The sequence below is a fragment of the Doryrhamphus excisus genome, chromosome 13 (assembly GCF_030265055.1).
Source record: "Doryrhamphus excisus isolate RoL2022-K1 chromosome 13, RoL_Dexc_1.0, whole genome shotgun sequence".
Taxonomy (NCBI): Eukaryota; Metazoa; Chordata; class Actinopteri; order Syngnathiformes; family Syngnathidae; genus Doryrhamphus; species Doryrhamphus excisus.
Window position 1 is genome coordinate 5,408,159 of NC_080478.1, and position 26,656 is coordinate 5,434,814.

Below are 26,656 nucleotides of genomic sequence, written 5' to 3' on the forward strand. Positions count from 1 at the left end.
TGTCATTCTTTTTTTTTCTTCCTTATTAATGTTTAAGTATTCAGTTGCTTTACCTGCTTGACTTGTTTTCTGCCTGGCAACAAGCACAATAATAAAACTAATAGCCAAAGGAGAGTGTTTTACACACACACACACACACACACACACACTTCATGGTTTGTGTGCTTTGCAGCCACGTGCTTGTTGTACTCGTGTGCTTTCATCTTGGAGGCGTCCTACAGGTTCTGTCAGAAACTCGGCCAGCGGGAAAATGTCTTTTGAGCGTTTGGTGGCGAATGGAAGAGAAGAGGTGGGTGTGTCTTTTCCTTCACACACTCAGGTCTCATATAAAGCCTGTGGAACCTGTTAGCACCTAGTGTCACTTCCTGGAATACTTCTTCATGTTTGTGTCTTCACCTTCGGACAACAGCTTCACCCCCTCGCTTTTCTTCCCAGCACTCCACATGCCCTCTTCAGCTGGATGCTCCTGACCACCTGGAAACAAAGAATCCTCTGCCTCTGCCCCTTGTTGGTCATCCTTGTTTTTGGGGGCGGTCGAGATGATGGAGGAGGTGTCGGTCACCATGTCCTACGATGCCCAGCTGTCGGAGCAGATGACCGAGGAGGCCATCCTGGCATGTCTGGTGGCCGAAACGCAACCCAGCTTTCCAGTAAGCAACTTTTCCTTCTTGCCTGCGAAATGTAATTACAGTAGTTGTACCTGCACAGGTGTTGCAGTCTAAAAATAGTACAGGCACGTTTTTAGCCACAGACAGTTGAGCATCAAGTCATCATGTTGGCATGCAAAAGCACATGTTGGCTTATTATTATTATTATTAAACACTTCTATGCTCGGACTACGTTATGCTAGCCATAGCATTTCAGTATGTGGAATCAAACTATGGAATGGATTGAGTAAGGAAATCAAACAATGCACAACGATGAGCCAATTCAAGAAACAATACAAGCAGTTGATGTTTGCTAAATACAAGGATGAAGAGTCTTGAACCAGTCATGATGTGCTATATATATCACTATATTGACACGCACTATGGTACCCATTATGGCATTGGATGCTCATATCACCGAGTACTTCAGTATGTGACAAATAATAATTGATTATTTCAGAAAGGCACAAAGTGAACAAATGTAACAGTTAGTGATTGTAAAAGTACCAGATGGAGGGGTAGTATTTAATAAGCTTTGCTTCTTCCTACTCCTTTTGGACATGTGGAACTGTGAACTGATTATGGGATGCACTCAATTGGAATCTGATGCATGTTCAAATGAAATAAAACCATTACCATTATTATATTAATATTGTAATGTGCAGTACTTGTTCATATAATGGAGAAAAACAGTTTAAACAGTATGTAAACAACAATACCAAAATAAGTTGTTTTACATGAAAATGATCATAGAGTAACATAGAGTAAAAATATAACACCATGAACTATTACAATATATATATTGTATATATGTATATTTAAAAGATATATACAATTGTCACATTTGCAACAGAACTGTGTGTGTACTTGGGTTAAAATGTAAAAAAAAAAAAAACCCTCCTTCGCACAACATGGGGAGATGCCTTTTCACTTCCTGGTTGAAGCATGTATTTCTACGGGACGATGCAGGCTGTGCGCTTACAAAATGCACTTCTGCCACCTGGTGGCCGTTTTTTCTTCATCTTAAGACTGCACCAAACATGATCTGTTCTATTGTAGAGTTGCATCATCACCTTTTTGTGCTTCTTGCGCAAAACAAAAAGTAAAAATACATATTTTACATTTTGAATTGTAGTGAATGAGTTAAAAATATAGAATTTATAAATATATTGAATTTATATTAAAATAACCTACATTCACATTGTCAAAGGGGATACATAAATGGACAATAAGTCCAGTTCACAAGTTGTTAAATATTAAAAATACATTGAAACTATTTATCTTCAAATCATCATAATCACATATATCAAAACTATGCATATTAAAATAATAATTCGTTCACATTGTTAAAATGGATTTCCATTAACATAATCATTTAATTTATTTAAAAATGTGTATCTTAACTATTTAACTTTTTAGCATGACACTAAGACATGCTAAAAAGTTAAATAGTTTAGTCTTATTGACATGCTAAAAACTGAAAAAATATTTTATATTACCAAAATATTACAAATACATCGAACCTATTTGGATTAATATAATCACATGTTTTTAAAAAAGGAAAATCTATTGACAATATTTATAGTGAATTTCTTTATTGAATTAATAATTAATTAATAATTAATAAATAAATTAAATAAATAAATAATAAATTTATTCTTATTTATATGTTGTCCAATATTTAAAATTATTAGCTAAATTATTTGTATTAAAATTATATTCACATACAAATTAAAACTATATAAAAAATAACAAAACATAACAAGTATCTTAAAGTCTTCATATGTGGTTAAATATAAAAATATATGTATACCATTTTTAGTAAAATAATAATATAACAATCATATATTAATAATAATAATTGTAGGAGCCATGAATGAATTTGGATTGATTTTTTTGTAGGTGCATGATGGTTTAAATTTGAATAGTGGTGTTTGTTATTGTTTATGATATTTAGATTCGTTGTGATCACGTGGACACGGGAAGTAGGTCAATTGGTTATGGGCGGTGACATTTCATTAATATAGGCACCTGTTCACCTGTGTGTGCAGGGAAGAGACAGAGAGAGGGTGAGCAGGGTTGCCGTATTTTTTGTTGACCGCTAATTCATTTAAATCTCTGTGATTACTTTGATTAGGAGTTTGTGCACGGTATCATAAGTTGATCATTAATTTTCTTTAATAAAAGGTTGAACTCATTTTTTGTATCTCGGAGATTTTTTATGTGCGGCGCGTCAGACAAAGTAAAGGCCCGGCTTCAGCCTCTCAGCGACTCTTTTGGATGAAGTCGCTATATTTTGTCAACAAAAAAAAGGCATTAAAAGGAGACATCAGGACAGCACAACGGATCAATGGATCAAGAGGACAAAAAGAGGAAGCTGATTAAATCCAACAACCATCGGACATAAAGTACGGAGGTAGGAGCTGGCTGTCAAACAAATTTGGAGCCGCTGCAAAGCGAACTACAGCCAGGCAAGCTCACCAGTGGATGTGCGCATGAAGCTGTACGTTAATGGAAGAAATGCGGCTTGGAAATTGACTGCTGTTTGTTCATTGGGAATGATGGCGCGGTGGATTGAGGGTTGAATCCTTCGGCGCATCGGCGTTATTTATTGCGAGACATCCTGGTGCTGAAGTTATCTCCATGCTATAAATATGTGAAATATCGCTCTCTCGCTCCGACGTTGCTGCTGCTCTGCCGTTATGTGGGATGATTTTTGGATGAATTTCCTTTTTGGCTGTGGATACAATTTAAATGCACAAAGAATACATTGAAGAAAATCCCAAAAGGAAATTAATGGAGGAAACTGAGTCAAAAAAATGCTGCTGTTGCAAGTTTTGAAGTCCATGTGTTTCAAAGGTGCAAACGAATAAATCAAAAGGATATGTTTAAAGGATCTCAAAAGGAGAAAAATTAAGTGAAATCAAAATATAAAGATGAGTGAAATAAATGCTGGTGTTGAAATGGAGTGTGGAAAAAGAGAAACGAAACTCACAGCCAAGGCCTGGGCAAATAAAATTGAAAAACTTCAGCATGAACGCAAAACCTTTGTGAATAAAATTAAAGGGCTCATACCTGAAATGAAAACGCTTATGAAAAGCAAGGGAAACGTCTCACGTGTTCAATCTCACCTGGAGAACTTAATTCAACTTTGTGAAAATGCTATCACATCACATAATGTGTTGATTCCTTTACTTCCTGAGGACGAACTAAATAAACAAAATGAATGGTTTGCCAGCATCATGAAATATGGTAACACGTTTGAAGAGGATGTTAAAAGGTGGCTTAGTGAAGCTGAGGAGCCACAGCAAAATAACAGTCTTGGCCAATCAGATCCTGCTGCAGTCAGTGAAGAAGTGCTTCATTTACCAACTGAGGATGAACATCAAGCACCAACTCAGGCTGTGTCCATAATCACGACAGAGGACATGCAAGATAACATAAAACCAAGTGACAGTGTATCAAACGTGGGAAGCAAGAACTATGTTACTGGCGGAAAGTCTGTTGTCTCTGCTGCTTCTTCGGCACGTCTTAAAGCTGAGGCTGATTTGGCAGCTTTAATGGCAAGACAGAGACTACTGAAGGACAAACAGGAACTGGAGGAGCAGGAGGAACAACTGAGGAGAAAGAAAGAGCAGTTAAAATTGGATGAAGACATTGCAGCGCACATGGCTAAATTAAATGTGCTACGATCTCAGAGCATCTTAAGTGGAACCTCATCCAAGCGCTCCAATGGAATGAACTCTTACCTGGAGAAAGGAAAATCTAAACCAAAAGCTCTCAATGCTAACGCAAAAACATTTACTCCACAAGCGTCACTGAAACAAAGGGAAACCAAACATGATTACATGGATCCAGGTGCAAGGCCTAAGGACAAAGCTGTACCCCAGTTCATCTACTCTGAGCCTGTGTCACTTAATGAACCCAAACGTTCAGTGAACCACCGCGCTCATGGAAACACCCAAGCTCGAAACGAAGATTTATGGAGTGCAGCATTTGAATCAAAAAATGAGGATCAAAACAATATGCTAGGAATTATGAGGAAGCAAAATGAAATAACGACGCTTCTGATACAACAGCAATGCCTCTCATCATTGCCAAAGAGAGAGATCCCAATTTTTGATGGTGATCCATTAAAATATCAAGCGTTTACTAAAGCTTTTGAGAATGGTGTGGAACGAAACACTCAGAGTTACAGTGATAGACTCTATTTCCTGGAGCAGTAAACTAGAGGTCACCCTAAGGAACTGGTTAGAAGCTGCCAGCATTTTAACCCAGAGAGGGGCTACGTCAAAGCCAAAGCTCTATTGAGGGAGCATTTTGGGAATGAGCAGAAAGTTGCCGCAGCATATATGGAACGGGCTCTTTCATGGCCTTCCATTAAAACGGAGGATGCAAAGGCTCTCCAGGACTACAGTCTTTTCCTCAGAGGCTGTTCTAATGCCATGGCAGGGGTGGGATATTTGCACGAGTTAGATCTGCCTGCCAATATGCTCTCCATTATAAGGAAGTTGCCTTACAAATTCAGAGACAAGTGGAGAACCGTATCCTGTGAGCTGCAGGAGAGGCGCAATCAGAGACCAACGTTCAATGACATCACCAATTTTATTGAGAGACAAGTGAAGATCCTGACTGATCCAGTGTTTGGAAATATATATGATGCTCCCCCAGCGACAATAAATAAAGGTGTAAGCAAATTCAAGCAACAGTCTCGTTCTGGAATGAAAGGAACCAGCTTCGCCACCACGGTAGCTCCTGTAGAAAACACTCATTCTAGAACCAAAGAACAATTTCAAGCTGCAAGGAGGATGTGTCTTTGTTGTGGAGGAGGACACATATTGGATTTGTGTCCCCAGTTGGAGAAAAGACCCCACAAGGAGAAGATAGGCTTCTTACGAGAAAAAGGTGTCTGTTTTGGCTGCTTGTGTATAGGACACATTAGCAGGGATTGCAGAAAATGGATTTCTTGTGCAAAGTGTGGTCTTTTACATCCAAATGTTCTTCATATTCCAAATACAAAGTCAAAGGACTCTGATCAGGCCGAAGGGAAATCAGAGAAAGCAGTGGACAGCACCCTGGTGTCAAGTGGTCTCACTGGGGCTGGTGATCATGATTGTAAACTTCCCATAGTCCCCGTACAAGTTAAGTCGAAGAAGGGCAGCAAGATTATTATAACCTATGCTTTCTTGGATCAGGGAAGTACAGCAGTATTCTGCACAGAGGCACTACTGCACAAGCTGGGCCTCACAGGAAAGAAGGCACGTATTCTCTTGCGGACCATGGGCCAAGAAAGGGTAGTGAGCAGCCATATTGTGTCAGGACTGGAGGTGGCTGGTTTAAACTGCGATAATTTCTGTGATCTGCCCAAAACTTTCACACAGGAGTATATGCCCGTCCACAGTGGGAACATTCCAAGACAGAGGGATCTTCAGAGATGGCCACATTTGAAACATGTCCAGTTGCCTGAGGTGGAGGCAGGGATTGAGCTGCTGATTGGGACAAATGTTCCCAAGGCTTTGGAACCATTGCAAGTCATTCATAGCGTCAATGGTGGGTCCTATGCAATTAGGACAATGCTGGGCTGGACTGTGAATGGACCTCTAAATGGAGAAAGTGAGGAAGCGATGGATTGTGAGCATCCAGAGTTATCTGTGAACCGAGTGTCAGTTGTGAATTTGGATGAACTTTGGCAGCAGCAGTTCAAAGTGGATTTCCCTGAATGTAGTATGGATGAGCAACCTGGAATGTCAAGAGAGGATCAGAAGTTTATGGATTTGGTTAGAAACTCAGCAAAGCAAGTGAATGGTCATTACCAGATCAGATTACCATTAAGGAATGAGGAACTCAACATGCCAAATAATAGAATAATTGTTGAGCAACGCGCAAAATACCTGAAGAGGAGGCTTCTGAAGGACTCGTCATTCCACGCAGAATATACAGCCTTCATGAATGATCTGGTTGCCAAAGGTTATGCCGAAGAGGTGCCTGAAGAGGAGTTGGACCGCTGTGATGGTAAGGTTTGGTATATCCCCCATCATGGTGTCTATCATCCAAAGAAGAGGAAAATCAGAGTCGTTTTCGACTGTGGAGCGAGTTTCCAAGGAACATCTCTTAATGCTGAGCTCCTGCAAGGACCGGACCTGACCAGTTCATTGATTGGAGTGGTGACCAGGTTCCGGAAAGAACCAGTGGTGATCATGGCAGATATTGAGTCCATGTTTCACCAGGTAAGGGTACCAGCTGAAGACGCAGATTTGTTGAGGTTTCTCTGGTGGCCTGATGGGGATTTAAATCAAGAACCCAGTGACTTCAAGATGATGGTGCATCTCTTCGGGGCAACTTCGTCTCCCAGCTGCGCCAATTTTGCTCTCAGGAAATGTGCAGAAGATAATAAGGAACAATTCAGCCAAGAAGTGATTGATAAAGTCCTACATTGCTTCTACGTTGATGATTGTCTGGTGTCGGTGACTTCAGAGGAGGAAGCTGTATCTCTCCATCATGACCTTGTCTCCATCTGTGCAAAGGGTGGTTTTAAGCTTAGGAAATGGATAAGCAACAGACGTGAGGTTATGGTTGCAATACCTGAAAGCCACCGAGCAACAGACATGACAGACTTGGACCTGGATCAGGATCAGCTACCAGTGGAGAGAGTGCTGGGTGTGGAATGGTGTATTCAGTCGGACACTTTTTAAGTTTAAGATCATTATTAAGGACAGACCACTCACCAGGAGGGGAATTCTCTCAACTGTCAGCTCCATCTATGACCCTCTTGGAATCCTGAGCCCTGTAGTATTATTGGCTAAGAAAATCTTGAGAGATCTGTGCAGGAGATCACTTGGCTGGGATGACATCATACCTGTACCAGTTGTCAAAGAATGGACGACGTGGCTACAGGAACTGTGCCGTCTAGAGGGTTTTAACGTCATGAGATGCCTGAAACCACTAAACTTTGGAGAGACGACCACAGCACAGCTGCACCATTTCTGTGATGCAAGTGAAGATGGCTACGGGGTAGTGACTTACCTGCTGTCACGTAACAAAGACTCTCAGGTACACAGTGCTTTTGTCATGGGAAAGGCAAGGGTGGCTCCACTTAAGTCTGTTACCATCCCTCGTATGGAGCTAATCGCTGCCACTATGGCGAGCCGTATTGATGTCCTGTGGAGGAAAGAGCTACATTTGGATCTACAGGATTCTGTGTTTTGGACAGACAGTGCATCTGTACTCAAATATATCAAGAATGAGACTTCCAGGTTCAAAGTTTTTGTTGCCAACAGGGTCTCGGAGATTCTCAAAGTTTCACTGTCTTCTCAATGGAGGTACGTAGACACTGCAAGTAATCCAGCAGATGTGGCCTCGAGAGGCTTGAAAGTGGATGCATTCCTCAAAAATCTAACATGGGTGTCAGGTCCACCTTTTCTTCATCAACCTGAGAGTACGTGGCCTGTTAATCCTGAGGATGTGCAACAGCTTCCATCAGATGACCCTGAGGTCAAGAAAGCTGCTGCAGTGAATGCTGTACAGGCCAGCGAGAAGGATGATGCTTTGATTCACATGATCAGTTATTTCTCATTTTGGACTGGTCTGAAAAGGTCTGTAGCTTGGATGTTGAGATTCAAGAACTGGCTTTTGGCTTGCTGTCAGAAAAGGAAACAGTTGACCACCGAGCTTGCCCAGTCTGATTTGGATGTGATACACAAGGAATGTTCTTTGAAGAAGAATATGGATGTTTTCCAAAGGGAGAATCGTTCAAGTTGTCTGTCAGTGGAGGAGCTGGAGAAGGCCGGGATGGAAATCATCGGGTTTTGCTAAAGGAAGAAGTTTCCAGAGGAATTCTCCAGACTACAACAAGGCAAAAGTGTTAAGGGCCATAGCCAAATTTATAAACTCTGCCCACTGGTCGAAGATGGTGTTCTGAGAGTTGGCGGTCGACTGAGCAGGTCTTCTATGCCTGCAGAGGCTAAACATCCCATTATATTGGCTAAAGATTTCCATATCTCAGACATTATTCTAAGGCATATTCACCAGGAAGTGGGACATGGTGGCCGTAACCACATGCTCGCCAAACTGCGGGAGAAGTATTGGATCACTGGGGCTAGTTCAGCCATAAGGAGAGCTCTGTCTAAGTGTGTCATCTGTCGGAGACTGAATGCTCAGCCAGTGTCCCAGCAGATGGCAGATCTACCTGCTGAAAGAGTGACTCCAGATGAGCCGCCTTTTACTCGTGTTGGAGTTGACTATTTTGGACCGTTTGAAGTGAAGAGCAGAAGGAGTGTTGTAAAGAGGTATGGTGTTATTTTTACCTGTTTGGCCATACGGGCAATTCACATCGAAGTAGCATCTTCATTGGACACAGACTCCTTCATAAATGCACTCAGACGCTTTATAGCAAGACGAGGTCAAGTCCAGGAACTGCGCTCGGACAATGGGACAAACTTCATTGGAGCAGAGCGTGAGTTGAGAACAGCTATTGAACAATGGAATCAGTCACAGATTAACAATGCACTTCTTCAGAAAGGAATAAAATGGACCTTTAACCCCCCCGCTGGCTCACATCATGGAGGATCTTGGGAGAGGTTAATCCGGTCTGTGAGGAAAGTCCTAAATTCTACTCTGAACGTGCAAAATCTGGATGAAGAGGGCCTTCACACGGTTCTTTGTGAGGTGGAGTCCATCGTTAATAGCAGGCCGATTACCAAGGCATCTACAGATCCGAATGATCTGGAGGCCTTGACGCCAAATCACCTGTTGCTGCTGAAGACCTTACCATCTTTACCACCAGGAAACTGCCAGGCAGCTGACCTTTACGCTCGCAGGCGATGGAGGCAGGTGCAATACATGTCAGATTTATTCTGGAAAAGGTGGATTAAAGAATACTTACCACAACTGCAGGAGCGTCAGAGATGGTCCAGAGTGAAGCGCAACATTGTCCCTGGAGATATAGTGCTTATTGTGGACAACACAGCACCTCGAAATTCCTGGGTTATGGGAAAAGTTCTTCAAACCTTTCCAGATAGAAGAGGATTAGTGCGGCAGGTGCGCATCAAAACAAAGGGCAGTTGCTTGGATCGTCCAATTACGAAGATCTGCCTACTACAGGAAGTTGAAGACTTGCCACAGAATGATGGCTAAAATCTTTTGATTGAGCCTGATTATCGACTTCACAGACTTTGGATTCAAGATGAAAGAAGACAGAAGACAATATATGTATTATGGACTTTAAATATGAAGCTTTTAAGTGTTACATGTCTCCTATTGATATGAATATGGGTAATTATTATGTGTGAACCTAATAATTAGGGGCTGGAATGTAGGAGCCATGAATGAATTTGGATTGATTTTTTTGTAGGTGCATGATGGTTTAAATTTGAATAGTGGTGTTTGTTATTGTTTATATTTAGATTCGTTGTGATCACGTGGACACGGGAAGTAGGTCAATTGGTTATGGGCGGTGACATTTCATTAATATAGGCACCTGTTCACCTGTGTGTGCAGGGAAGAGACAGAGAGAGGGTGAGCAGGGTTGCCGTATTTTTTGTTGACCGCTAATTCATTTAAATCTCTGTGATTACTTTGATTAGGAGTTTGTGCACGGTATCATAAGTTGATCATTAATTTTCTTTAATAAAAGGTTGAACTCATTTTTTGTATCTCGGAGATTTTTTATGTGCGGCGCGTCAGACAAAGTAAAGGCCCGGCTTCAGCCTCTCAGCGACTCTTTTGGATGAAGTCGCTATAATAATAATACATTAAATCATAAATTAATCATAATAATAATCATATATTTTAATGTCTAAAAATATATATATAAATTGTAATTATAATAATAATAAATTAAATCATACATTAATCATAACAATAATCATATATTTTAATGTCTAAAAATATATACATTGTAATTATAATAATAAGAAATTTAATCATAAATTAATCATAATAATAATCATATATTTGAATGTCTAAAATATATATATATATAAATTGTAATTAGAATAATACATCAAAAACATTTATATTAAAATAATCATATTCACATAAATGCTGTTCAATATTATATATTCCAAAAATGTAGATTTGTTTTTAAAACCCATCCATCATTTTCTACCGCTTATCCTCACAGGGGTCTTGGGCATGCTGGAGCCTATCCCAGCTGTCTTCGTCCGAGAGGCGGTACACCCTGGACTTGTGTGCCTATCATCTGGCTCGCATCCTTTGATGTCTTATCTCTTGTTGAGCCTTGCTTGTCATTTGTGCGAGCAGACTGTGTGTGTGTTGTTAGACGCCATCGTATTAAGTAGCTCGTATGTCTCTTTTGTTCCTATGGAGGTCCCGACCAAGAAAGCCAAACTGAGAGAAAGCCGTCTGCAAATCATGGAGGATGAGGAAGACCCCTTGAACAAATGCCAGGTGGGCAAGTGTTGAACTCCCTTGATGCCAAATATTTTTTCGTCTGTGTGTCTTCAAGTCTTTGTCGTCATGTGTCCTTGCTGTCAAGTGTTTACACTTTCTAACTGCTTGGTTCTTTGGGCCTTCTTTAGATGGAGAACCATCGTCTTCAGCAGGCCAGCCTCCGTCTGGAGCGGGAGAACGACAACCTGGCCCAAACACTCATCACCAGCAAGGTGGCCCTCAGGAGCGCCCTGGATAAGGTCTCGCTTTCTACCACCTTCTTTTTCATCATGCCTATCTCATGCCTATTATTTATAAATAAACATCTAAGCCAAAGTATGTTTCAGGAGATGCGACTGAGTGCAAGTAAGTCAAGCTTAAATAGTCAGTGAGGAAACCATAGGAAACCATTCTTTGGCAGAAGCCACAACAAGCTTGCTAACTCATTGCAGTCCAAGTAGGTCGGTATTTATACCAGTACAACAACATACATCTTAATCACCGTGTCATCTTTCCAAGAACACTTTACTAACAACACCAAAGTCATCAGCAGAGTTAGACTCTATCAAACCACTCTCATGAGTTGAAAATAAATAACAGCATTTTCAAGTTTTCTTAAGGCACTGCGTCTGAGCAACACATTCCTTGGGGCGTTGCAATGACGTCAGCTTCCCTCTTTTTGCTTGGGGCTTTGTTTTCCTCTGGTGGACAGCAGCAACATTGCAGCACCATTTGCGATGCTTTCTATGTTCGCCGATGAAATTGTTTTCTATAACAAAATGCATTATGGCAACCTTTTCAAATGTTTTTTTCATATTAACATTATAATACATTTGAGTGTTAAGTTGTTGGGTGATGAGTTTAATGTTGTTTGTAAGATTAAACCGTGAGTCAGATTGTTGAGTAATGACCTACTGCAATTTCCAATGGGTTGACAAGCTTGTAATGAGTTTCATTCACAGCTCATTCTGTCAAACTTCTCATCCGGTTGCCAGGCTTTCACCTTAATATCAGCTATGAAAACGCTGCTGTTTCACTGTGTAACTCATTTCAAGATGGCATCAACATTTATTGAGAACCCGGCGGACATGGGGAAAAAAATCATTAAGGCAGCATTTTTAAGGTTGCATGTTTGTCACACTTAAATGTTTCAGATCATCAAATACATATAATTATTAGTCAATGACAACACAACTGAACACAAAATGAAAATAGTGATTTCCCCCTTAAAATGTAACTGTGGTTTATCACACCTGCATTCAAGTGTGGTTATAACCACAGAGAGAGACCACAGAGAGAAATGGTGAAAACATGGCACAGTGGTGAACCTTCCTCAAGAGTGGCCGGCCAACCAAAATGACCCCAAGAGTACAGCAACGACTCATCTAAGAGGTCACAAAAGACCCCACAACAACATCCAAAAAACTGCAGGCCTCACTTGCCTCAGTTAAGGTCAGTGTTCATGACTCCACCATAAGAAAGACACTGGACAAAAATGGTGCGCATGGCAGAGTTCCAAGACCAAAACCACGGCTGAACAAAAAGAACATTTAGGCTTGTCTCAGTTTTGCTAGAAAACATCTTGATTATCGCCAAGACATTTGAGGAAATATTAAATTAAATTAAATTAAATTAAATTAATACATAGATACATAAATAAAAAGGCCTTCATGCTGGAAAAGCCTCCAATGTGGCTGAATGACAACAATTCTGCAAAGATGAGTGGGCCAAAATTCCCCCACAGCGCAACTTGCTCATTGCAAGTTTGTTGCTGCTTAGGGTGGCCCAACCAGGTATTTGGTTTACAGGCAATCGCTTTTTCACACAGCTAGGGATAAAAATATACATTAAAAATATATACATAAAAAAATATACATATGTACATAAAAATATATGTACGTTAAAAAAATCATAATTGCATTCTAGTTGCCTTGCATCCAAAAAGGAATATATAATACTTGTACTTTGAAGTAACGCTGTAGTAAATGTGTTTACTCATTGTTTACTTCTGCATACACTGACGCTGACTGATGTTGTTGCCAGGCGGAGGACAACTTGGACGAGCTCACCAGCGACCTCCTGCTCACCCGCCGTCGTCTGCAGGTCACAGAAGAGGAGAAGCGCAGCAAGGAAGAGGAGGCGGCCATGGTGAGTGAACGGCGGCATTGATGTCACTGAAGCCTGCGTGAGACGCTAACGCCTCTTGTCTGTGTGACTGTAGTTAAAGGAAGTGTTACGGAGGGAGCTGGAGAAGGCGGAGCAGGAGGTGAAAAGGTCCTCAGGCATCATAGCAGACTACAAACAGGTAAGGAGGAGCCCGCTTCATCATCTCATGGAGGAAGTGCGTGTTTGCATGTTTTTTGTTCTTTCGTGTGCCGCTCAGATCTGTTGTCAGCTGACATCACGCATGGAAAGACAACAGGAAGCACATTTGCAGGAGATCCACTCACTCAAGGTGACAAACGCCCCTTCCTCTTTCACAGCACCACTCAAAACTCAACAAATAGTAGAATTCAGAGAAAAAACAGTCCAAATATAACATGACAATAACAAAGTCAAACAAATAGTTGCACGTCCTTGCAATCATTTCTTCATTTATTCATTCATTCATTCATTCATTCATTTTCTACCGCTTTTCCTCACAAGGGTCGCAGGGGGTGCTGGAGCCTATCCCAGCTGTCTTCGGGCAAGAGGCGGGGTACACCCTGGACTGGTGGCCGGCCAATCACAGGGCACATATAGACAAACAACCATTCACACTCACATTCATACCTATGGACAATTTGGAGTGGCCAATTAACCTAGCATGTTTTTGGAATGTGGGAGGAAACCGGAGTACCCGGAGAAAACCCACGCATGCACGGGGAGAACATGCAAACTCCACACAGAGATGGCCGAGGGTGGAATTGAACCCTGGTGTCCTAGCTGTGAGGTCTGCGTGCTAACCACTCGTAATCATTTATTCATTCATTCATTTTCTACCGCTTTTTCCTCACGAGGGTCGCGGGGGTTGCTGGAGCCTATCCCAGCTGTCCTCGGGCGTAAGGCGGGGTACACCCTAGACTGGTATATGAGTAAATTATTTTGGGGCTGCACAGCGGTGTGGTTAGCGCAGGCCTCACAGCTTGGAGACCCGAGTTCAATTCCACCCTCGGCCATCTCTGTGTGGAGTTTGCATGTTCTCCCCGTGCATGCGTGGGTTTTCTCCGGGTACTCCGGTTTCCTCCCACATTCCAAAAACATGCTAGCTTAATTTAGCCACTCCAAATTGTCCATAGGTATGAATGTGAGTGTGAATGGTTGTTTGTCTATATGTGCCCTGTGATTGGCTGGCCACCAGTCCAGGGTGTACCCCACCTCTCGCCCAAAGACAGCTGGGATAGGCTCCAGCACCCCTGCAACCCTTGAAAATGAATGAATACATTATTTTTGTCGCAGAATCTTGAGTGTTGATGAGGCCAAAATGAGGACACTTGTGTTTTCTGTTTTCTGTTGTCCGGCACAGAGCAAGATGAAGGCTTGTCCTCATTGTCATCATGCTGAAGAATCAGAAAAGGAATCTGCATCATCAGAAGACCCGGGTTTGGTTGTTCCAGGCTGGGGTAGGAAGCACGCTGGCCCCTCTGAGGCACAACAGAGGAGGGAGGACCAGGAGAAGGCCTCCCTCACGGCTCAGATTAGACAGCTGGAGAAGGAGCTGGCTCAGACCAAACTACAGATAGTGGAGGCCAAATGCAGGATCCAGGTCACATGACGCCCATCGCTACGTTACAGTGGAACCCGCTTACGTCGCTCCACAAGCCTTCGATGTGGACCAGATCATCATCCTGGTCCACCGTGTTCTTCTCATGACTAAAAAGTGCAGAAGGGGTGTCAACATAAGCGGGTTCTACGGTACTAAGATGTCCAATAATTGTACTGATCCCAATCCTCATGATTGTTGGTATTCCTGGTACAGGAGCTGGAGCACGAGCGGGGCATCCTAGCCAACGACCTCCAGGAAGCAAAGAACAACTGGATCAGCAAAGCCTTGACCTCGCTCCGCCCGTCCACTGACGGGGTGCCGACGTCAGGCAGGGGCCTCCACGGTGGCTCCCTGTCTGGGTGGAAGCTGTCGTGGCCTCACAACAACGGCAGTCAAAAAGAAAATAGCTGTGAGAAAGAACGGGCTGACGGACAAAGCTGGAATGCACCATAATGCACACCAGGGGGTGCTCTCGAGCAGTCTGATACGATGGAGCCTCGGGATGTGAACATGCATTGATTCTTTTTCACTTCCACAAGGGGAATATTACAAGAGTAAAGTCATGAGGGGAAAAAATCATAATATCATAGGAAGTGAGGCAGCAGCAGTAGTAAAAAAAAATGGTTGGGTCACCCTTGGCAAAGTTCACCTTTTGTCTCGTCAGACCACAGAGTATTTTCCCAAGGGTCTTGGGGTCATCAAGATGTTTTCTGGCAAAATGGAGACAAGCCTTAATGTTCTTTTTGTTCAGCAGTGGTTTTGGTCTTGGAGCTCTGCCATGCGCACCATTTTTGCGCAGCGTATTTCTTAAAGTGGAGTCGTGAACACTGACCTTAACTGAGGCGAGTGAAGCCTGCACGTCTTTGGATGTTGTTGAGGGGTCTTTTGTGACCTCTCGGATGAGTCGTTGCTGTCCTCTTGGGGTCATCTGGGTTGGCTGGGCACTCCTGAGAAGGTTCTCACCACTGTGGACAATGGCTCTCACTGTGGTTTGCTGGAGTCCCAAACCACACTGATGTCAGTCTCGGGGGGCACAATCACCTCGCACAGGGCCATGTGGGATTGGATTTCTTTCCTCAATAATAAAAGGTTGAACACAAACTGTTGTGATATATTGATTTAAATTAGTTTGATGATCTGCAACTAAATTTAGTCTTATAAAATTTCCAAAAAATAAGAAACCAGGAAGGGGGCAAACACTTTTCCCCACTATGACTGTGTACTGTATACTGTATACCAGACTGTGTACTGGGGAGACTACTGTATACTGAGACTACTAAAACAAGATAAATGACTCCTGCCTGATGACGTCAGGAAACTAGCAGCAGTTTCTCTATAAGGGCCTTTCCTGTGATGCGCCTCTCCTTCCTCTTTCACTTTCAGGCCCGCCGCCGCTTTTTAAAGATCAGCTGACGCCTCTGTGAGTCCACACAAGCCGGTGAGCTACTGCAGCCTCACTAACTCCACTTTGACTCTGACTTTGACTTTGTTCAGCGTTTGATTTGACCCCAAGAGCAGCAGTCACCATGGCGAGTGTGTGTTGCTGGACCCTCCTGGTCGCTTTTGTTGCAAGTCAGACCGCCGCATCATCAGGTAGTGTACCAAGATCCCTTGGGTCTTGTTTACCCTTTAAAGCCTCGCAGCCATGCTTTTATTGTACATTGTCTTATTTTTAAGGATGTCCAGAGTCAAATAATTGTTCTCCCGTCCAACATAATGAATTAAGAATAGAAAATAGATATGAATATTACAAAATGACACAAATGTGCATTTAAAATAGTGCTGAAATTGCTGTATTCATCACATACATTAAGAAAATATTTACTTTTATTAATATTAAAATTACAAAATGATAATAGAAAATGAGTGAATTTAAAATAGATTTTAAAAATTGTGTCTTAAAATGTTGTTATATTTATCACATTAATTAAGGAAAGAATATCAAAACATTTTACAAAAATTTATATTGAAATACTGCCAAATGTATTGTATTTTTCACTGGTTACATTTAATACACAAAAGTATATTAAAGTACCAAATTACTATAGCTAATAAACCACACATCACATATCACATAAAGTAAGTTAAAATTGGCCAAGAAATGATATTGCAAAAATGACCACAAAAATGTTTACATTTGTCCCTACAAAAAAATGACAAATGTTTTATAAAAATACTGTCAAAATGTAAATACAATTAAAATGTCAAAAAACAAGTTGAATGTCGTGATTCACTCAAGAAGAATTGTTTTTTTTGAAGTAAACTTAAGTTTTTATATAGTTTATCTGGCTGTAGATGTTCAGTTCTATTAACATCTCCTTGAACTCCTTTTTTCTCTCTCAGTGGATCCTCCCATCAATCCCACAGTGCATTGCTGGTGTGCAAGCTATCCCAACAGGACCTTTTGCTCTTGGCCTGAACCTCCTAACTCTCAGCCAGTGCGCTACATCGCCTCCTACAGGTCAGTTATAAAAGCAGAATAATATATCACAGAGTGTGGTGTGAATGGTTGTTTGTCTATATGTGCCCTGTGATTGGCTGGCCACCAGTCCAGGGTGTACCCCGCCTCACGGCCGAAGACAGCTGGGAGGGGCTCCAGCATGCCCGTGATCCTAGCGAGGTACAGACAATGGATGGATGGAAAGTCATATAGCCATATCTACATGCGTGTGTATTTCAGTGAAAGACACCAGCCGTCCGTGACCAAGCAATGTCAACTCACGACTACCAACTCGTCATCATCACGAGAGCAGGTACTCCGTAGAAATTATTTCAATGAAATTATGGGGGGGCAAAAATTGTTAGTGCATGTTCTCCCCGTGCATGCGTGGGTTTTCTCCAGGTACTCCGGTTTCCTCCCACATTCCAAAAACATGCTAGGTTAATTGGCCACTCCAAATTGTCCATAGGTATGAATGTGAGTGTGAATGGTTGTTTGTCTATATGTGCCCTGTGATTGGCTGGCCACCAGTCCAGGGTGTACCCCGCCTTACGCCCGAAGACCCCCGCGACCCTCGTGAGGAAAAGCGGTAGAAAATGAATGAATGAATGAAAAATTGTTAGACACACAAAAGGCCCATAGGAGGACAAAAATCAATCAACAACAAAAAGGGGAAATAATTGACTAAATGTAAAAAAAATACATATACAATAAATAAAAATAATTTTAGAAAATCATAATAATAAAAGATAATTTAACATGAATATATTAGTCAAAGAAACGGAGTGAATATCTGTATTTAATTACTATTGCTGCTACTAATGGTGGAATCAATATATATATGTATATATCCGTAATATACCAAGCAAGAGAAGAATTAATAAGAAATCCCCAGTGACATATTCATATTCATTTATATGATACTGGAACTTTCAATTCGCATTTCCCTAAATTCATTTTGCTGCATTTCCAGGTTTACGCAAAACAACTTTTTACTTTTTTACCAAAAAATCCCCTCCAACCAAGATGCTTAAATTAATACATGTATTACTTTTTTTTTTTGAATAATATTTGTCAACCCCATAGTATTATTCGGATTGTGAATGGAAGCAAAATGCATAAATGGACACAATTTTGTTCATGAATCATACACATTTTTCCTCTATAATCCTTGAAGGTACATGTGTTAATTAATTGTATTTTTGTTTGGTAAGACGCTTAAATCAGTACATTTTTCTGCACCTGTCCAGGTGTGGCACTGTCCCCTGCGTGACCTGAAGCTTCTGACGGATTACATCATCAACGTGACGACGCTTTACGACAGAGGCAGCAGCTCTCATCTGAGCAGCTTCATGCTGGAGGACATCGGTGAGGACAAACATCAACACGGCGATGAGCAGCTGACCACCTGAACAACACCATTCATTTACAGTGAAACCTGACCCCCCCGTGGACATCAAGGTGTCCCCTCACAACGTCAGAGCAGTTCTCATAGAATGGTCGGCTCCTCCCACTTGGACGTACCTGGACATCGTCCCCTTAAAGTACCAGATCCTGTACCATTGGAACATCAAGGGCACCACCAAGTCTGTCACTGTGGGTTAGCATAAGACGTATTGCCGTTCTTACGTTTGATGTTTTTTTTAAATGTTTTTCTTCTCTCGTGGTCCAGCTGGGTCCTCTGGAGAACACCAGCGTGGAGCTGAAGGGTCTGATCCCAGGTAGAAGCTACCTGTTCCGGGTGTGCGCTAAGGAGCTGCTGGGTTTGGGTCAGTGTAGTCGCTGGAGCTCACCCGTCACTGTGACCTTACCGAAGAAAAACCTCTAACATGATTGTATCTGTACTTGGAATAGTATTCATTGGAATATTGCCTTCAAAGTAAAAAGATTGGAAGTATATTCATAACGTTTGAAGTTTTGTTTGAATGGAAGGTATCTGATCAAACATGAATACTCTGGACAGGCGCAGCTGCCTGGTGATGAGTTGGACTTGATGGCGGGGGAGGTTTGGGTACCCCCAAACGTGTGATGAGGGTGTGCTGGAGTCTCTCCTTCGTAGAGTCTTGGACTCTCACCTACGGCAGATCTTCAAACGCATCCATGACAAGGAAGGAGCAGGATATTGAATCTGATTGGGTCGTGTATCGTGCCTCCATGAATGAGGCCACCCGGATCAGTGCTGTGGCCGCGACCCCAGACCCTCGGTGGACCCCAGAGGTTAGGGCTGCTGTCAAGCTGAAGAAGGAGTCCTATCGAGCATGGATGGCTTGTGGGGCTCCTGAAGCAGCTGACAGGTGACAGGTACCGCCTGCCGGTGACCGAAGGGTGACAAAAGGGTGACCGAAGGGTGACAAAATGGTGTTGGGGATCACACTCCTCAGCCCCCCTAGGAAAGTCTATTCCAGAGTCCAAAGTCTATTACGTGGGAGTTTGCCTCTACATGTACTTTGTGGACTAGGAAAAGGCCTTTGACTGTGTCCCCCGTCATACCCTGAGGGGGGTTGGTAGCATGCTACTATGTGCCATCCAGTCCTGGTTGGCATTGCTAGCAGGAGCCTGTTCCCGCTGAACGTTGGCCTCCACCAAGGCTGCCGTTTGTCACCAATTCTGTTCATAATTTTTATGGACGATAATGTCCGTATGTCTATGTCTATCAAGGATAGGGACATTAGGATCTTTGCTCTGCTATTCGGAGACAACGTGGTCCTGATGGTCTGGTCTGGCTCAGACTTTCAACATTTACTGCGGAGGTTTGCAGCTGAGAACCAGGCTACTGGGATGAGATTCAGCACCTCCAAATCAAAGGCCGTGGTTGAACTCCTCGGTGTCTTCCTGGTGGAAGAAGTAGTAGTTGATGACCGGGAAGTCTTGGCTTCCCAATTGAGACTGCTGCCCCTGTGGGCCAGACCCAGATAAGCGGAAGAAAATGGATGGATGGATGGATGGATGGAGCGTATCAGTTTATGGAAATACAGTTGTCCCTTATTTAGCTCAGTTAATTAAACCCAAGTAGGATTTAAGATTAAGAATCAAATATTTTTGTAGTTCTGGCATATAAAACCTTTTTCCGATCTTGTAAATGCATTTTTAGCATTATTAGAGCCCTCTAATAATAAGAGTAAAGGAAAATAAAACAGTAAATGTGTTCCCTGGGAGACCTTCGTGACGGACAGGAAGTGATGTCGGTGTTTCAGAGTTGAGTTTTAGCCTAGCCCCCATAGTAGCCCATCTTGTTATGATTATGTTGTTATTATTGTGATTGTTGTGACAAGCTGCAACAAATGTCCGTTCTGGCGATCACGCCTGGTGCTTGTCTCACCCAACACCGACACCTAGTGGCCAATGTAGAATACTACATTCACAATCAGAATGCTTCCTCTGCCATGTATTCGTATTTAGTTATTTTAGTTAGCTCATTCTATGCTTGGAAATGCTTAACTTGAATTGGCAAGAATCAGTACAATTTGATGAAATGTGCTTTTTTCTTACTAATAATAGGCTGTATTCGACCACAAAACAGCAATCATTTATTATTTATCATACAGAGTGAGGGTGCAATGTCCAAACCACGATGTAGCGTGGGACGACTGTATGCCTTTTATCGACAGGTCAGATATATGATATGACAACATAGCCAGTGGTGTCCCAAAACATTCGCACAATACTGCGTTTCAAACATATTTTGCAGTCCAAAAAACAACATTCCAAGTCAGTCAAGGACGTCCAAGATAAGCGGCGTGACAAACTCAGAGTGCCTGACCCCCATAGTGAAAGAGGGTGCCCTGCGAAGGTGCCCATTGAACCTCTCTGGGCAGTAGGAGCCCGGGCCCGGCGTCGCCATGGAGTAATTAGGTCTTTTAGTCCTGCTCTGCATGGAGAAGGAGGGCTGGCGCTGGAGGTAAACATCCGGGTTGGTGCTCTTGTACTTGTTCGGCCCGGGGCTCTTGGCCAGGTCCTCAGAGGGGGCGCCCACCTTCCTGCGGGCCGACATGCTGTAGCTGACGCTGGACGCCCTGTGGGGGACCTGACTGCCCAGCAGGTTGGGGAGCACGTAGCTGATGGCATGAACCATACCAGAAAAAAACATGTAGCTCTCTGTAGGGCAGTGGTTCTCAATTATTTGATCACTTTTACGCATCCCCCGATTTGAAATGCTACTTTTTGTTTGAATTGTTTTCTGCATATAAAACTATCACTGTAAAACTCTAAGAACATGTTTTGTGTTCATAGTTTTAGCTCCCTGGAACACATTCATTGGATTGACTTGATTTCTTATGAAAGAAATTGATCCGGTTAGCATCCATTTTGGTTCGGAATTAATGACACTAACTAAGGTTCCACTGTATGTGTCAAAATTTTAGCTAGCAAGCCAACGCTTCATGGAAAGTTGATTTTTCTCGATCACATCTGTAAGATGTAAAAAGTTTCATTAAAACTTATACTGCTTCTGGCAACCTGGGGCAGAGTCCTTCCCTGCCCCGAACAGCAGAGAAAGAACCAGGAGAAACAGGAAGTCACATAAAACCTTGCTAATGCTATCTTCTAATGCTAACAGTCAACCCTCACCTGTTGGGTGCTGGTACAGCATCCACAGTTCGATACCGTGTACGAGCGCCGATCGTGTAAGCCGGCGGTTTCTGGTGAGCATTTAGAGGAGGAGCCTTCTCAGGACTGTAAGCCCCGGGCCCCGGAGTCTGGAAGTCACTGCCTGCGACAACGTAGTTAGCATCCAACCAAATATGTTGTTTTCCGGTTATTATACGGTACAACATTACCTTTAGCGACAATGCGCCTCCCTCGGCCCAACATGGAGTACGACGGCGTGTCCATTCGGCCAAATCGTGTCACCTTGGCGTCGACGTGGTACCTTGGTCCTGGACTGGAATCCACAGAAACCACTACACGGCACAAAGTAAGTCACTTCACATGTTAAAAATGGGAGCGTTTCACGTAAAACTAACGTTGATTGACATTTTTCAAAAATATATAGCATTACAGCAACAGAACACTAATGTCGTGCTTTTTCAGTAATGTCAAAAATGTAAACATAGCAACGTGTATTTAACGGTAGCAATACAATGACATGACCTCCTTGAGATGTGCCAAACATTAAAAATGTTAGCGGCATCTTGTATATGCATGTTTTGATATCGATAGCTTAACATAAAGGTCCTATTTTCTAAATGTACAGGAGTATGACGTAAACAATGTTTATAACGTTAGCATGATTGAACATTGAATTTGCTAAAGAAACACCTGACAAATATCATAAACATTCAAACCGTCGTGTGTTGGTTTTGGGGTATGTATCGTAAGCTTGACTTAGCATCTTTTGATAGTTGACGTTAATAACATTACGATGACAACATGAAACCTATGCAAAGTAACAACACGAATGTGTCCATTAATAACAATATATGTATTAAATGCAAAAAAATCCTTTGTACAGAATTTCAACAATAACATGACTTGATATATTTCATATATAGAGTTGTGTCCGGTGATCTAACGAGTGAGTTGAACTTGACAATGAAAACAAAACCAGCTGGCGTAACTCATCTTGGAAACATATACAGTACAATAAAACTCTTTATTTTTCATAAATGAATGTATCAGATGTAACGTTAGACTGACTTGACTGTTTTTGAAGTAAGGATATTTAACATTAACCAGATTTGAGTGACATTTAGGGTCATTATTTTCAACGTTAAAACTTTGTCAAGTTACGTACTATATTTATTTGAAAGCAAAATTAGCGTTAATCGACATTTTTCGGGAATGTATTGAACATTAACAGTCGTGTCCCATGATATTTGTGTAGATGTACGTATGTGTCATAAAAACAAAAACGAGTGACCTGACATCTTGGATTTGACGTTCAAAACAATAAAACATGGTGTAACTCAGGGGTGCTCATTAAGTCGATCGCGATCTACCGGTCGATCGCGGAGGTGGTACTGGTCGATCGCTGGTCGATCGCGGCGTGACATTAAAAAAATATCATCCCAGCATCAATGCCGTCACTTGATTGATATACAGGGCAGCCATTCAGATGACAACTGAATGTTGCCCTTCGGGCGACCAATCAAATCAAACAACGTCTCTAAGTGCAGCAGAACTTACGATGTCAGCCTATCATCCATCCCCGTTACTTGATTGACATACAGGACAACCAGTCAGATGACAACTGAATTTTGACCTTTAGGTCACCGCTCATGCGTAAACAACGATGCAAAGTGCTAAGCTAGTCGGCGAATTGCGTCAGATTTTAAGCCCTCGCTAAAGTTTATGGTCACTAAAATGAGTGAAGGAGCTGGACCAAGTAAAAAGGCAAAAACATATCACTTCCATACGGATATGGAATATTATACGGATATTATGATACGGATATTATCCACGACTGATAAACATTTGGAAGTGTGCTTGAGGCTGGCTATCAGCAGCTACTGTCCGGACTATGCATCCCTGGCTGGTTCAATTCAGTGCAAGTCATCAAAGTAAACTCAGGTAATTACAAAAAATGTTAATAGTTAATTATGTGTGTATTGCAATATTGGCTCATTTGGTTATGTAAGGTACATCAACATACATTGTACGTACAAATAATCCTCAATACATTTGAAAATAAATAGATGTTTTGCATTTTTGTAGTGGGTAGATCATTTTGACTCGGTCATTTTAAAAGTAGCTCGCATGCTGAAAAAGTGTGAGCACCCCTGGTGTAACTCATCTTGAAATCATACAATAAAACTGTTGTAACATTTCTGGTAAATGACTTTCTGGTAAATGAATGTATCAGAAGGAACGTTAGCCTGACTTGACATCTTTTGAAGAAAGTATTTCCCGTTAATCAGACTGGAGTGACATCTAAGGGTGATTTTTTCTTTCATTTTATGGTTAAGCAACATTAGCGTTACTCTTATCTTCCGGCACTGTATTCAATGTTGATAGTCGTGCCCTGTGATATTTGTGTAAATGCATGTGACTTAACTTCTTGGAATTTGACATTCAAAATGATCAAACATGACATTACTCATTTTTGAAACATATATGAAAAACTGCATGTGATATTTTTCGTAAATGATTGTATCGGAAGGTTGGAGTGATATTTACGATAATTATTTTGAATGTTAAATCTTTGTCAAGTTCCATGTATTGATTGTAACATTAGCTTATTTGATATCTTTCCGAAATATATTAAACGTTAACAGTCGTGCACAGTGATATTTGTGTAAATGCATGTGTCGAAAACAAACAAGTAATTTGACTTCTTGGAATTTGACGTTCAAAATGATCAAATGTGATAAAACGTAGCTCATCATGGAAACATATATGATTAAAAAAATTTGTAACATTATCCTGACTTTAATCAAGTCGGAGGGACATTTAGGGTAATTATTTTGAACATTGAAACTTTGTCAAGTTACACGTATTCATCGTAAAGCAACATTAGCGTTACTCAATATATTTAGGAAATGTATTAAACATTAACAGTCAAGTCCCGTGATATTTGTCCAAATGTATGTATCGATAAAACAAATGAGTTGGCATCTTGGTAGTTGATGTTCAAAACAATAACTCATCTTGGAAACATATACGATAAAACTGTTGTGACATTTTTTGTAAATGAATGTATCGGAAGTAGTGTAACATTAGCCTGACTTGGAATTGAATGTTCAAAACGCTAAAACGTAGCAGGCCGCCTCTTGGAAATATACACGATAAAACTGCTGTGTGGCATTTTTCGCAACATTAGTCACATATTTATCGTAAGACATTAGCCTTACTGGATATCTCGGAAATCTAGTTATTTAACGTGAATAATGTTAGATCAACATTGGGGTCAGTGGGATTAGTTTGGGTAAGTATTTGTTGTATTAGTCGATACTTTCCGCCACGAGACTCACGAGCGCTGCTGGTGCGGCTGTGGAAGGTGTAGGCGGGGCTGCTGGGCTTGGTGACGTCATGGTTGATGTAGCCCACAGTTGGCGGCAGAGCGTAGCGTCCCGGACCCGGTCCTATTGTGGTGAGACCACGAGCGATGACATAGCACGTAGATTATTCCCACGTGGTCCATTTAAAAGCACACACACACACACACACACGCACGCGTATTCTGTATTTCATATACTGACCTCTCTCTCTGGCTGAGATTATCGGCCGTCTCTTCACAATCACCTCTTCCATAATACTCCCACTTTCTTCTTCTTTTCTTTTCTTCTGTCAGCTCGGACACTTCCTTGTGTGTGCCCCTCCCCCGGGGATCAATTATACATGACATACTGCAGGTGGGAAGTAACACAATCTTGTCCGACCTGGACTCAAAGGACAATAAAAGTTGTCGGTGGTGGATGGAACAATAAAGCTATGTTGAAGTTTGAAAGAGAGTTGCGTTAGTGGTGCTCATGTATAAAATATAAAACAATGTTTATGGTGGATGAATATGTGCAGGATTTGGTTACGCTTGTTTTCTGTAACTAACACACACCATTAAAAATGGAAGAAGTTCCCATGGTCTTTTGTTACAGGCGGTGATGACATGATAATGATGACCAGCTCACACTGGTCACTGCTTTTTTTAACTTTTATGTTTATTGTATGGCAATGGCAATGGCAATGGTAATGGTAATGGTAATGGTAATGGTAATGGTAATGGTAATGGTAATGGTTTAATTTCATTTGAACATGCATCAGATTCCAATTGAGTGCATCCCATAATCAGTTCACAGTTCCACATGTCCAAAAGGAGTAGGAAGAAGCAAAGCTTATTAAATCCTACCCCTCCATCTGGTACTTTTACAATCAGTAACTGTTACATTTGTTCACTTCCTGCTTTCCATAATACAGTTTAAGGTTTGGTTTGGTTTGGTTTGGTTTGGTTTGGTTTGGTTTAGTTTAGTTTAGTTTAGTTTAGTTTAGTTTAGTTTAGTTTAGTTTAGTTTAGTTTAGTTTAGTTTAGTTTAGTTTAGTTTAGTTTAGTTTAGTTTAGTTTAGTTTAGTTTAGTTTAGTTGAGTTGAGTTGAGTTGAGTTGAGTTGAGTTGAGTTGAGTTGAGTTGAGTTGAGTTGAGTTTTGTTTTGTTTTGTTTTGTTTTGTTTTGTTTTTTTTAATAATGTACCTTGTACCGAAGTACTCGGTGATATGAGCATCCAATGCCATAATGTGTACCATAGTGCGTGTCAATATAGTGATATATATAGCACATCATGACTGGTTCAAGACTCTTCATCCTTGTATTTAGCAAACATCAACTGCTTGTATTGTTTCTTGAATTGGCTCATCGTTGTGCATTGTTTGATTTCCTTACTCAATCCATTCCATAGTTTGATTCCACATACTGAAATGCTATGGCTAGCATAACGTAGTCCTAGCATAGAAGTGTTTCAAATGTACTTCTTCCCTGAGATCATATTTCTCCTCTCTTGTAGAGAAGTAT

The 26,656-nt window shown here is 41.6% G+C and overlaps 3 protein-coding genes across 3 annotated transcripts; 2 read left to right on the forward strand and 1 right to left on the reverse strand.

Moving 5' to 3' along the window:
• Positions 1-5: 5 nt before the first annotated feature.
• On the forward strand, positions 6-15,851 carry LOC131140034 (rab GTPase-activating protein 1-like). Its single transcript, XM_058090101.1, has 8 exons — positions 6-650; positions 10,974-11,054; positions 11,186-11,296; positions 13,080-13,184; positions 13,258-13,341; positions 13,420-13,491; positions 14,542-14,781; positions 14,995-15,851. The coding sequence occupies exons 1-8, from the start codon at positions 540-542 to the stop codon at positions 15,232-15,234; spliced, it is 1,044 nt and encodes a 347-aa protein (XP_057946084.1). The 5' UTR covers positions 6-539; the 3' UTR covers positions 15,235-15,851.
• Positions 15,852-16,084: 233 nt separating this feature from the next.
• Positions 16,085-19,049, forward strand: ebi3 (Epstein-Barr virus induced 3). Its single transcript, XM_058090889.1, has 7 exons — positions 16,085-16,219; positions 16,300-16,374; positions 17,125-17,242; positions 17,462-17,534; positions 18,472-18,589; positions 18,654-18,817; positions 18,894-19,049. Exons 2-7 carry the CDS (start codon positions 16,308-16,310, stop codon positions 19,047-19,049), a joined length of 696 nt encoding a protein of 231 aa, XP_057946872.1. The 5' UTR covers positions 16,085-16,219; positions 16,300-16,307.
• Positions 19,050-20,769: 1,720 nt separating this feature from the next.
• odf3l2a (outer dense fiber of sperm tails 3-like 2a) lies at positions 20,770-25,472 on the reverse strand. Its single transcript, XM_058090783.1, has 5 exons — positions 25,357-25,472; positions 25,129-25,239; positions 21,997-22,119; positions 21,788-21,929; positions 20,770-21,276 (listed from the first exon to the last, which is right to left on the reverse strand). The coding sequence occupies exons 1-5, from the start codon at positions 25,406-25,408 to the stop codon at positions 20,931-20,933; spliced, it is 774 nt and encodes a 257-aa protein (XP_057946766.1). The 5' UTR covers positions 25,409-25,472; the 3' UTR covers positions 20,770-20,930.
• Between the last annotated feature and the right edge of the window lie 1,184 nt (positions 25,473-26,656).

What these genes read in the sequence shown, in the direction of transcription:
- LOC131140034 (XM_058090101.1), top strand. Translation starts at nt 540, where the DNA reads ATGATGGAGGAGGTGTCGGTCACCATGTCCTACGATGCCCAGCTGTCG. An exon ending in TCAGGAGCGCCCTGGATAAG is followed by an intron (nt 11,297 to 13,079) that starts GTCTCGCTTTCT and finishes TGTTGTTGCCAG; the next exon opens with GCGGAGGACAACTTGGACGA. An exon ending in AGGAGATCCACTCACTCAAG is followed by an intron (nt 13,492 to 14,541) that starts GTGACAAACGCC and finishes TGTCCGGCACAG; the next exon opens with AGCAAGATGAAGGCTTGTCC.
- ebi3 (XM_058090889.1), top strand. Translation starts at nt 16,308, where the DNA reads ATGGCGAGTGTGTGTTGCTGGACCCTCCTGGTCGCTTTTGTTGCAAGT. An exon ending in CGCTACATCGCCTCCTACAG is followed by an intron (nt 17,243 to 17,461) that starts GTCAGTTATAAA and finishes TGTGTATTTCAG; the next exon opens with TGAAAGACACCAGCCGTCCG. An exon ending in CTTCATGCTGGAGGACATCG is followed by an intron (nt 18,590 to 18,653) that starts GTGAGGACAAAC and finishes ATTCATTTACAG; the next exon opens with TGAAACCTGACCCCCCCGTG.
- odf3l2a (XM_058090783.1), bottom strand. Translation starts at nt 25,408, where the DNA reads ATGGAAGAGGTGATTGTGAAGAGACGGCCGATAATCTCAGCCAGAGAG. An exon ending in CAGCCGCACCAGCAGCGCTC is followed by an intron (nt 22,120 to 25,128) that starts GTGAGTCTCGTG and finishes TGTGCCGTGTAG; the next exon opens with TGGTTTCTGTGGATTCCAGT. An exon ending in GCTGTACCAGCACCCAACAG is followed by an intron (nt 21,277 to 21,787) that starts GTGAGGGTTGAC and finishes TCATGCCATCAG; the next exon opens with CTACGTGCTCCCCAACCTGC.